This window comes from Sturnus vulgaris, chromosome 15 (genome assembly GCF_052056855.1).
Source record: "Sturnus vulgaris isolate bStuVul1 chromosome 15, bStuVul1.hap1, whole genome shotgun sequence".
Taxonomy (NCBI): Eukaryota; Metazoa; Chordata; class Aves; order Passeriformes; family Sturnidae; genus Sturnus; species Sturnus vulgaris.
Window position 1 is genome coordinate 13,179,749 of NC_142257.1, and position 12,349 is coordinate 13,192,097.

General features: G+C 36.2%; 1 protein-coding gene across 8 annotated transcripts in view; it reads right to left on the reverse strand.

The window, feature by feature from the left end:
* The window catches only part of GABRB2 (gamma-aminobutyric acid type A receptor subunit beta2), a 179,751-nt gene that overhangs the window by 66,460 nt on the left and 100,942 nt on the right, over positions 1–12,349 (reverse strand). For all 8 annotated transcript variants that reach the window (XM_088173812.1, XM_088173816.1, XM_088173810.1 and 5 more), the window contains one exon: positions 8,184–8,266. In XM_088173812.1, the coding sequence (XP_088029938.1) occupies positions 8,184–8,266 (83 nt within the window). The remainder of the gene's footprint in view (positions 1–8,183; positions 8,267–12,349) is intronic.

A 12,349-nucleotide genomic window follows, 5' to 3' on the forward strand; every position in this document is an offset into this window, starting at 1 on the left:
CATAGTAAATTTGCAGTAGTACTTTCCCACATCAACTATAGTGGTGTCAGATGGGGAGAAGATAGAAGAATTAGCCAGAGGATAACTCCCCTAGCACTGCCAAAAGTTGGATAATATAACGCTGACTTTTAAAATGAATGACTACTGTCATAAGCAATGCTAACTTGGACTTCAATAGATAAACTTAAGACATAGGAAAATGGGACTGCATTCAGTAAGAGAAAGTAGCTTGTTTTTGCAAAATATGGGTGCAATTTAATCAGCCTGACTAGCAGTACCAACTAACATGAGCAAATGAAAACAAAATTAACTTGTTTCACAAAGCTCTCATCATTAGCAAGGTACAGTCAAGGAATGGAAAGATCATAATTTTTAACTTTGCCAATGCTGCTTCTAATTCAATTTCTTCCCTGTTATTCCACCAAAGTAAAGTAATATTTCCTAGGCTTGTGTACGTGAAAGGTCAACCCTTCCTCAACTCAAATCTAATGTCATAATCAAAACTATAGATGATCTTATTATTCACCCTGGTTTCTACTTGCTTTAACAAAACCAATGAAATTGCTTTCCTGTTCAGTGACCAATGATGTAATATTTTGCATTTGAGCATCAGTAAGAAAAAGTAAAGAAAACTTGCACTTTGGGAAAAAACAAAACTAAATCACAAAAAAAATATTACAACCCTGCTGGAGAATACAGATATTTCTTTTCTTTAAAAAGAGCTACTGAGGAGAGTTAAGCTCATATTTGAGAGATGAATTTCCAATACCTATTTTAGAAACTTAGGACAAATGGACAAGCATCAGTGCCCCAAATACAGAGCACACTCACCAATCTGGTCATTTGGCTTGCTCCTCAAGCAGCAAATTGACTTATTTTCAGACAAAGAACCTAATGAATATTGCCATATCTTACTCCAGTCCAGATGCTGTCTGTGGGGAAACAAGGGACACTTTTCCAGGGTAGGGTAAGAGTTGATCCTATTTTGTTTGCTGTGGTTTTGTAAACAGGTCAAAACGCCTAGTCAAATTTCATCTGAATCCACAGTTTTACAATGACTTAAATATTAATTTTCATCCTTCCCCCACTTATATAATTCTGCATGAGCTGCACAGCATTAGCAAAAGCACTGGCATTAACTGTTTCAGTTGCTGCTATCAGTGACCAAGGGCAAATACAGATCAGACTGACAACAGACTCAAACAGGTGCCCTCCTGCCCCTAGATGTTTTGAAAATTAATCTAAAAAAATTAAATTCATTCTTTAAGGCAATTGGTGAACAAAGACAATTTTAGTTATATATAGGGGAAAACCCCTCTATCTTAAGAAATAAAATGACTGTAGAAACATATTTCACTTTGTTTCACAGGTATGTGATCATTGTGTGATAGTCACAGTTTGCATTGTCTTCTAAAGCAAGAGACCTGATGTCCAAAGATTCCAGCACCTGATAAATATTACTATTTCATAAAAGCTGTATTATGTTGAAGCAGCTATTTTATTTTGAAAAAGATAGTAGACTGCTTAAGTAACCTGATACCATGAAGAATAACCCATTATTAGCTTTCAATGGTCTAAAACGTTTTTAAAAAGGACCTAACCACATGTGGCTTCCAAGGAAAATAATGAAAACAAAGTATCATGTCTGATCATACACTACACCCTGCTAAGGTATGTAATATCACATAAATTTTCCAATAGCACTTAATAAATACTTATTTTTTCTTGAAGAACTCAGCAGTTACAAGGCATCTGAAAAGAATACCAGACCTACAGAAAAAAAAAAATTGTCTATAAGATTTTATGACTGAGATCCTAAAAAATAAAACCAAAAAAAAGCTGAATATTTACCTTGTAAAATTCATACCTTCTCAAAACAGGACTGTCAAGTGCTAACGCATCAGCTTTCCATGCTTCCAAAATGTATTGGATATAAGATTATCAGAGCTTTTGTTAGAGATACATTCTTTCCTTTTGGAAAATATCTTACTGCACAAGAGATGCCTGCCTGGACATGTAATTTTTTTCCCAAATCTTAGCAAATACATTTGATATTTTCTGAATATGGACTTTCTGAAAAGGGCCCTTTTTGTTTCCAATAATCCCTTGATAAAATTCAGGGTTATTTGTAATAAGAAAAAATTTACTCTTGTTCAAACTGAATATAAAAGACAAAATGCATTAAAAGTTTTAAAACCATTCACATTTTGGTGAATTATTATTTTTTATTATAGAATGAGTCTTTTTGATTATAGATGTTATCTATATTCAACTGTAGATTAATTTTTAAAAAGGCACTTAAAATTATTAATTTTTCTGTAGAAATCTATGTTGCTGGTATGGGGCTAATAGGCACACACTAGATATTTGTTTACTGAATTCCTTTTTATATTTAACTCCTGGTAGCTTGAAAGCATTAGAAGTTTGTTACAGAGCTGCTGTACAATTCTTTTTTCATTTGCAAACACTACATCATCTTGTTTGTGCTATGCGAATTCTCAGTATGCAGAGACCGCTGCAAAGATGCACTGAGATATAATGAAAAAAGGAAAATACTTACCTCTTGCCTACCTGCAGGGTAATATATCTCAGGTGTTATTTGAGCTCCAGTCTGAAAGCCCTACCCCCAGGTGGGTGTGGGGGTGTCTGTTATTAAAACCTTACAAACATTTGTTCCCTTGTACACAGCCCACCCTGATCATATGCACTGATGGTAAGTCTTAAATTTCCTTCCCCTCTTCAGACTACACAGAAGAATCATCTGGAGATTATTTTAGCTCTTCCTGAATCATCCTATCTCCACCCTGAAAAGGAGTCAAGGATTTCCTGTTCATTTTCAGTGTGCATTATGCCACTGAAATTATACCTTTTTTCTTCTCTACATACTTGAGATGAAATTAATAAAGACAACTAAAGAACAAAGTATGTGCCCCAAGGAAGTCACACTAGAATGGACACAGGTGGAATTCATCACTGCTAAGCAACCCATGTCTCTCCTCCCCACACAGAGCTGTGAATTGGCACAGAATCCGAATTAGGAAATTTGAATACAGAGATGATGAACAAGATGAAGAAAAGGGGCACTTTGACAAGACCACCTTCTGCTGATAGAGGAATATCCTCTCTGCAAGGGCCATGATGCAAAACAGACTCATCTGAAGAGACAAAGTGGATGGAACATACATTAAGTTTGATAAAAGGAAGGGAAAAAATTAACAACTTTTAAAATGCTAGCTGTCAGTGGCCCAAGAGTAATTTGTTTAGCTTTCCATTTACTGTACAATTGGTGAAAATCACGTGTTGCCATGGTATCCTCCTGTGCTGAACATCCCACTGCTGGGGATTGGTTTCTTGCCTGGCATCAAACACACTTGTCCCTAACCCAAAAAAGCCTTGTCTGGTCAGCTCCTCGAGTTCTACCAATTGTCCCCTGTGACCTGATCCCAGCATTGATCATAGCCAGAACAGCCATCTGCAAAGTACTCAAAGCTTCAGCAAAAGGCTGCTTTGATTTCTTTTCAGCAACTTAAAAGAGCTCATAAAGTCACCTGGAGCACACAAAGATGACTTCTCTTTATCTTGTTGATGAGCTTTCACAGATGATCTGATTAGAAAGTGGTTGTACTGGGCTCCACTACCACCGGGAAGAATGGTACTCTTTTGACTGTTTCTGGCTTTTTCCAGATTCTCTTACTGAACAGAAATTTTTAACCTAGTGTGCTTCTTTGGTGGCTTTGTCATGAAGTAGAAAATGAAATTCTAATGATTTCTGCTCTGAACACCCCAGGCTTTCACATAAATGAAATGTCCTGAAAACAATAAATTCTCGTTCATTAGCATGTGTAAACATGCCATGTAAACACATGGCAACACATGACAGATGTGCTTCTTTAATGCTACGTTGTTAATACACTATGGAAAGTGCTCCTGAGAATATGCTTCTGAGGAGAAACTCAGTGCATTCTTGTTTGTTCCACAGCAAGAAAGAAATGGAAAAAAAAAGGAACCCCCAAAACAAAAACCCACTGTCACAAGGCAGATTCTGAATATCATCTCAGTATAACATAAATATAGCCAGACTTAACACAATATGAAGCAAGATAAGAAGGAATTGAAGTAAATTTTTGTCTTTATTTGGCACTACATAATTGAAATAGACAAAGGTCCAGATGTACCAGATGAATCTTAAATAACTGCATTTAAAAATATTCAAAATAATCACAATAATTTCTGCTAGGCTGAGGATGAGCAATATGGTATTTTATTAGTTTATAGGACTATGAAGTATTCAATCAAATTGCCTTGTACTTCTTATTGCCTTTGAGCTCTCAGTAGTCTTATGGATGATTAGCTGAGACATTTCTTTCAACAGTTACAATTCCAGAAAGGCAGGAAAACAGCAGAGAAATAAAATCATTCTCAAGAATAATCAGAAACTCAGCAATACAAATTGCAACAGCAGAGGTAGGGTGCAGAACAGACAGGTATTACTAAGTCAAGTAAATATTCAACTAAAAAAGAAAAAACTCTCTGTTGCCTGCAAGCTGGGAAACTAAAAAATAAATATGTGGGAAAATTGGTTTCCCTCTGGTATTATCGCCTTGCTGTTTAGTATGCTGGAGAATAACGAAAGAAAGGGAGAAGCAAAATAGCTCCGAGTAGACCCCTTTGGACATGATAGCCCACAGGTTTAGAAACATCTTAGCAAAACTGAATATGCAACCAGCTTCTGTTTTTAAAGCACCTCAGAGTGTAACTAGCTATACATGGAAAAAACCCAGGATTTCATTTCACAAAACCGATACTTTTTAAACTAATGTGGAATAGTCCTCTCTTATACTTTCAGCATCTCACTAAGACTGCCCTAGACTGAAACATGACTAAAAATGCCGTCTCTTGTATCTTAATAGATTAAATCATCCCCTCTATATCATGTTTTATATTTTATATACAAACCTTATGCACAAGATTTTCTAATTTGCAAATTAATCTATACTTTTGCAAATCTAGGTTAACAAAAACTTGATATTGGCCACAAATTTCAGTAAACACTATGACATGAAGAAAAAAAGTAGCCCAGGCAGTTAAGAAGGCATTTAACTCTGGCATCAGTAAGAGGATGAGGGGAGGAAAGGAAGAGAAAAATGGATGGACTTTAGAGACATTAATATGTATTGAAACAGGATAAAAATCTCTCATTACAACTCAAATGACCTGACTTGACAATAACTCCTTTTTCAAACAATGTATATCTGAACTGGATTTCATAGAAGTATTTGGTATGAGACTAAGACAATCAGTAAAGATATGCAAAAGGAGTGTAAGTAATTGTACTGCACTGAAAGATTGTGTTCAATACAGAAAATGACTATAAGGAAAGCTCCTCCGTCTTGGCATTAATATTCTTTAGTATTTGTATGTTGATGAAATTTCTAATGAAACAAAATCAGCATTGTTAGGACCAAGGATGATCAGAACAAATATTAAAAAAACGGAGGACTGTAACCTTGAGGACTGTAGCAATATTAAGAACACTGATTTATGTAAACTGATTTATGTTATGAAATACCAAGTCATGTGCTCTTAGCACTATATAAAAAAATTCTTCAAAAAGCTAGAAAGAATCCACTGCTGGAAAATGAGTAAGGATGGGAAAGACCTTACTGCACTGTTCCAGAAAAGACTCTCACCTGTGATATGCAGTTGTGAAGAAAGGCAGGATTGATGCCATAGTGCAATACAGATTTCATCTGGGACACTGTTGAAGGTACTAGTCATTCCTAATGAAGAACTAATGCCAGTTCTGCATTTCTCTTAACATACTCCTGCATGAGAAAGCTAAAAAAGACTGGAATATTCGGTTTAATGAAATTAAGTCTATGAGAAACTACAAGTGTTTTCATTAAATGCGTTATGAAGGTCCCAGGAGGCCCAGAGAAGACATTGCATTAAAAAAAATATTGTAGGCTCAGGAAATTAGTATTAATTTCATGCCTTCATAGGCATGAAAACACTTAGAGTAGAATTTATAGAATATCTAACTAGTACAAGAAAGCAGTGGTGAAACAGGCATCCAATAGGATCAGTAGGGCAAGAAACCAACCTGCTTCAAGCATGCAGCTTAACCACTTTTTAGAAGTGATTATGACTTCAGCACCTGCATACAATGACTTGGAAAGTCCCTTTCAATCTTATTCACCCTGCCCATCTACCTACCAGCATTTTTGCTTTAAGTGACTCATGAAGAGCAGACAGACAGGTTTTCATCAGGATGTTTATGAAGACCAAACATTTTCTAAAGTAGTGTGACAGTGCTCCAGAACACAGTACAAGTGTTACTTTATCCCCAGTCTTTAATGGACTTTATTATTGCAATGAAATAGACTGGCTACACATAGTATCCTGATTTAAATCCATTTTACCTTTGTGATTCTGCAACAGAGCTCACAAATCCACAAATGACCTCTGCTCCAGGCATCCCAACTTCTATAGTAAATTCAGCTTCTACCCTCTCTATGATACAATGAGCATTAAGTTTTTATACCAAGTGGAACAACAACTTTGGCCACTCAATACCTCAGTTTTTGGACTGTTTCTTGAAAGATAAGTGATCTGCATCAAACCTCTACTCTGAATCAGATAAAAAGGTAATGTCAATTTACAAGTCCCACATTGCATATCTGAATGAGAACAAGTGCTCTCATTGAAAAGCAGACACCCAACTTAATTTTCTTCTTTGCCTAGGGACATGACAGGTATTTCCTGCAAATATTGTACAGGCCGGGCTGTGAAAGGATGAGAGGAGGAATATCTAGTTTGTGAATCCCAATAAGACTTGGTCATCTCAGCAATGCAGAGAGATGGCAAGACCTTGTTGGCCATTTAAACAATGCTATAAACAGAGAGAAAGGATTTCTTCTGACTCTCCAGCTTCCCACCTTACACATACAATTGAAAAATAGAAAAATACCAGGTCCTTGCTACAAGAATAATTAAAAGTCACTGTCATAGCAAAACTTTTCTCAATAAAAATCTCTGTAAGTCTGAATTATGCCAATAGTTTTCTCACACATTAAAATCAGTCCATATATACTACCTATATACTGGTGGTATAATAGCTGGCTGCAGGTGTGAGATTCTGAATCAAATGCTATCAATGGAAAATCTACACTGAACTACAAAAAAACCCCACAAACGCAAACAAACTAGATTTTATCCACTCAGTGCAAAGTCCATGACTACATTTGCTGCTTGTGAACATCAGCACACAGAATTTTAATAGTCTCACTCTGCTTACTTATGCATAGAAATTATTTCAGGCAACAGTGTCACAAGAATTTTAGCATATCTGTAAATTCCAGTAAAATGAACGAAATTTGAACACAAATATAAAGCATATTCTTAAATGCTTTCTCAAACAGAAGTTCAGCTGTATCAAGTTCTTACCAGACAGTAGCACAAATTAAACACAGAAATCCCACGTATTTCATAATACAGAACTTATTTTACACTTACTTGTGTACTGCATATTAAAATGTGACATCTTGAAAGTTCTGATATAATCTTAGAGTGTTAAATAACATGCTTGCAATATTGTCATTGTAAGAGTGATCTTGAATCTTTTTCAGAGAAAAGAGAGATTTTTACTTCACAAGGTTTATCTACATAAAAAGTTCAATAGACACCAGCCATTAAATCAATATATATAAACAAACTGTTTACGTACATTGAAAGTTTAAGTACAGCACAGTGGTTAGGGAAAAATCCCGCAAAGCATCTATTCAAGGACAATTCTAACCTCTTGCCTTCACTTATAAATGGAAATAAGCTGCCATACAGTTCAGCAGTAAAGGAAGATAAATAACTGATAATAATCCTTGTACTCCTCACATGAATTCCAGTAAGGCATTTGAATGAGACTTTTAAAGCTGTAAATTGTCCATCAAAACACAGAATAATTTTTGCTAATCCTCATGCCACAAATTACCAATCCATTTGGAAAGCTATTTTTTTTGCATGTGTTTACAAGGATCATCAGACAGAAAGACAACTGGGTTAGTAGCATGTTAAAAAAACAAACAAAACAAAACAAAAGAGCAAAACCTGAAAAAACAGAACCTGACAGAAATAAAAATTCTAAAGCAGTTGACCAGACAATAAATAGGATTTGCAGAAGTACTTACAGCTTTCAATCTCCAGCGTGCAGTTCTGCTCATCCAGTGGATATCTCCTCAGGTCCATCATACAAGCAGCTGTTGTTGTAATTCTGGGAAGGAAAGAAAAGAGTTTGCTAACGTGCCTTGTTCCAATCTTTCCTTGATCACACTTTGTTGAAAGAAGAAACTGTATTTCTACATAAGTGATGCTCTGCCTGGTTTTCCTTGGATACCATGTCTGCTGCTTAATTGTAACTAATGCTGTCCCAGAGAGGTTATCCTAGCCTGGTGATCATTCACAGCTTCCCCCCGACACAAGTATTTTCTGCTGTGTGTTAAGCACAGCTGACTGGCCAAAGCACCTGGGGAGCCTGCTTTCACAACATTAAAATAAAAAATGAGAGCATTGGGCAGAAGCCATTTGTGCAAGCTTTCTTCAAGCTGAAAGGCTGACCAAATTAATTAGGTCAATTTGTAAAATCTAAGAAGATGATCTCCACAATGGGAACCAAGATGGAGTGCCTACAGCACATGCGAACACATGCGAAGACATTACAGGATCAATGTCTTTCCAAGGTATTAGTGAGAGATTGGGTGACCAACAGTTTCCTTCCCAAAATCCTGTCTCATGTATGAGGTTTACTACTGGCCTTTCATAGTGGATATTTAGAATGTTCAATAACAATTCAAAAAACTTCTTGTATATTCTTTGTTCTGATAAAAAGACTTCAGAGAACTCTGTCATTTGATAGATCTTATTCTTTATCCTTGAATACCTAAAAAGTGTTCATTAGCTGCAGAAAATTAGAGTTGCCTGGTCAAAATTCACTCAATATTGACTGTAGCAACTCTTTCTGCAAGGCACTTAAGAATCTCCATAAGTATGCTTACTGTCCTGTCTTACTGGTCTCTTTGACAAAAGTAGCATCTTTTGGCACCAAGTTCTTTCTTCATTCCATACAGGAGTACGCATAGAATTGCTCTGGAATATATGTTTTTAACCAGTGTGTGTTACCAGAGATGCTTCACAGGAAAGCTTTTTGGAGTGGGACAAGAGCACGGGGAAAAAGACTCCTTTTGTGCCTTTCAGTGAAAGCCTTCCAGCTTTTGCCAAAATCAGACTGCTGAGGAATACATGTATGTTGATAGCAAATGCAAATGGAGCAAGCAGCAGCAAATATTGGTAAAAAAACCTCTTGACAGTTTACACTTAGTTCCTTATTTTTAAATTTAAAGAAAAAATCAAAGAAATTGCCCTATTCCAGTAGCAATGTACAACTGATTATTTTGGGGCAAACTTCAAGAAAGGTATAGCAAGACCAGAAAAACATTACAGCTCATGTTTTCTGTTGGTTCATGTTTGGGTTTTTTGTGGGGAGGTTTGTTATTTTGATTTCCTCAGTATTTCCGTACTTCCCTGTATAATGTAGTCAGGGATTTTACAAGAGTTTCAGTAGTTCACAGAAGAAAAGGCAAAGCACAGACATATAGTCAAGGTTTAAATGCACAAATGAGTTGTGGTAAAAGTTAACCTGGCTGACTACTAACTTTTTTCATAGCTTTCTCTGCACTAAACACTTTCTACCAGAGTCTACCAGATCCAAGGGTTCCACTCAGAGACAACCCCCAGCCCGTGGTACCCTCTGCAAAGTGTCTGTTCACACTGATGGAGCAAAGAACTCACAATTCTCACATATTTCCAGAGGATTTTTGGTGCAAAAAACCCAAGAGGGGCCAAAAGCCTCAGACAGCTGGGATAAAAGCTCTGTGGGGAACATTAGCAAAACATTAAAAGACACAATGCCCCATCTCACCAGAAAGTAAAGAAAAAAAAAAGTCGCATGGTAAGGAAAATGACTGGTAGAGCAGGGATTTAATCAAGTCAAAACAGAAGTTTTGAATAATGTATTTAAATCAACTTGCTTGTTCCTTCTTATCCAGAATACAAATCCATTGAAATAAAATCAGAAGTCTGTCCTTTCCTCTGCTCGTACCTCCCTCATATTTTTAGCCCGGCTTCTCACATTTATAATAAAGTAGAAAAAGTTCTCTTTCATCTTCATAATTATTTAAACAGCAAAACTACCATTGGATAATTCTTAGTGGATTGCAATTCATGGCGATTAGCTAAATCAAATTACCAAAGCAAGAGAGTGCTATTACCACTTTGGAATACTTTTAAAGGCAAGAGACATGACCCACACCTTTTCAGACAGAAGATGAAACAGCAGTTCATTTTAGAAGTTGGGAACAATTGAAACAGCCCCAAAGCCTCTCCCCCAGAGCAGAGCTGTTTCAATTTTCACAGCAGGATTAAAAATATTTTTATACAGCCTGTACTAGTGCAAAAAATATAACATTGTGATTTGCATAATGTAACCTTGAGAACAAAGAATGAAAAAGTGAAAGCTTTTAAAAATCAACACTGTGACTCAAGGCATTGCAGTCATTAGGGATGATATACAATAACAGGATTCAGAGAAGCACCGCATGAAATGAAACACATCACAGAACTGTGTCTCTCATACACTCCTCTTTTCATCTGTTGCTAAAGAAAGAGAAGCCTTGTGATATTTTATGATTCCTAACAATGAAAATGAGTTTTCATCTTCCTCTTTTTATGAACTATATTTTGAATGTAGACTGATTATGAAGCCCAAAAAAATCAAACCTTGAAGCATCACTAAACTGACTAAATAAAGTATTATGAAGTAGGCCTAGAGAAAACTTCATGTGTTAAGCATAGCTACATTGCAAAACATCTCCACCACAACTGACTAGCAGGGAAAGTAAAGTTTGCTGTCAATAACTCAAAATAATTCAGATAAACTGAGAAAGCTGAAAATCTGCTCACCTCCAAATCTTTGGAGGGTTTTTGATTCAAATAAGAGACAGAGATTTGCATTACTTCTTTCAGAGGCCAAATGTGAAGGCCATAAAGAACTTTTTTTAAACACTTCCAAACTTGAAGTGAGGCAAAACAAAATACCCGTATTGTAATACTTTCCCAGAAGTGCTAGTAGGTCTTATTCTTCATTTCTATGCAGGGAATAGTCTCCCAGAATCCTATCGATTTTGCTTTTCTGACAATTTCAAGTGGGATTTGAAATTCAAAATAGCAACTTAAACAGTTCTGACATCACTAGTGAAGAAAAAACAGCACTGAAAGACACGAGAGCAATGCTAGTGACGTGTGGAGACAGACAGAATCCAATTCACTCTAGGAGCTGCAAAGGCTTTGCAAATCTGTGGAGAATAAGCAGAAAGAGAAACTTATCTCTGCCCTGGAAAGAAGCAGCCCTGACCTGTAATTATAGGTTTACAGATGCACAGAAATGATGAGCAAGAAGTTGACAATTTCAGATAGCTCTCCTGAGTAGAATGGTAATACAAGAACTCTGTAACATCCTCCTCTCCAGTTCTAGCTCTAACAGATCACGATCCTTCCTTGGAGTCAAAAAAGGAGCTGAAACCCAGGAAAATACAAAATTTCATTCCTTCTCTAAATGTATGCACATATATCCTGTTGAAAGCAGAGTGAAATTCTGCTTCAGATTCGTCTATCTGTAAGCTGACGGACACCCCATTAACAGCATTAGGAGCAATTCAAAGAGCGTACAGGGACAACAAACTGAATCTCTTTATCAAGGACTTTATAAGAATTCTCTGTATGTGGTGACTGGTAGTCGGGAACTCTAAATTAGCTGCTGAAATAATGTACTGCAGCTAAACCCACTGTTCACCTTTGCTTCTTGGAAAAAGTCCTCCTGCATGACAGTTGGAAATACCTGAGACAGCAGCAGCCAGCAGAACCAATTTTAAGTACCTGATAATTCTGGGAACAAATCATCAATGAGATAAATCTTTGTCCTGGATGATAACACTGGATTTAAACATATGTCAAGGTTGATAGACATATTAACAGATCTACTTTTAAATAAAATAAATTTATTTTATATTAGAGAGTTCACAGAATTTTTCCTCCTTCTGCTTATTCACAGAAAAGAAAAGCTTTCCTTGTGTGATCATAGGTTAAGAGTTGGTTGAAGGAAACTCCAAACAACAGTGGCATTTCTAAAAATTCAACATTAAATCTAAAGATTCAGCTACTGAATTTTTAAACTATAAATCAGCTATAAACTTCCAACTGTAAACAGCATATAGAGTCTCAGAGTAGTTTTTTAGGAAAAAAA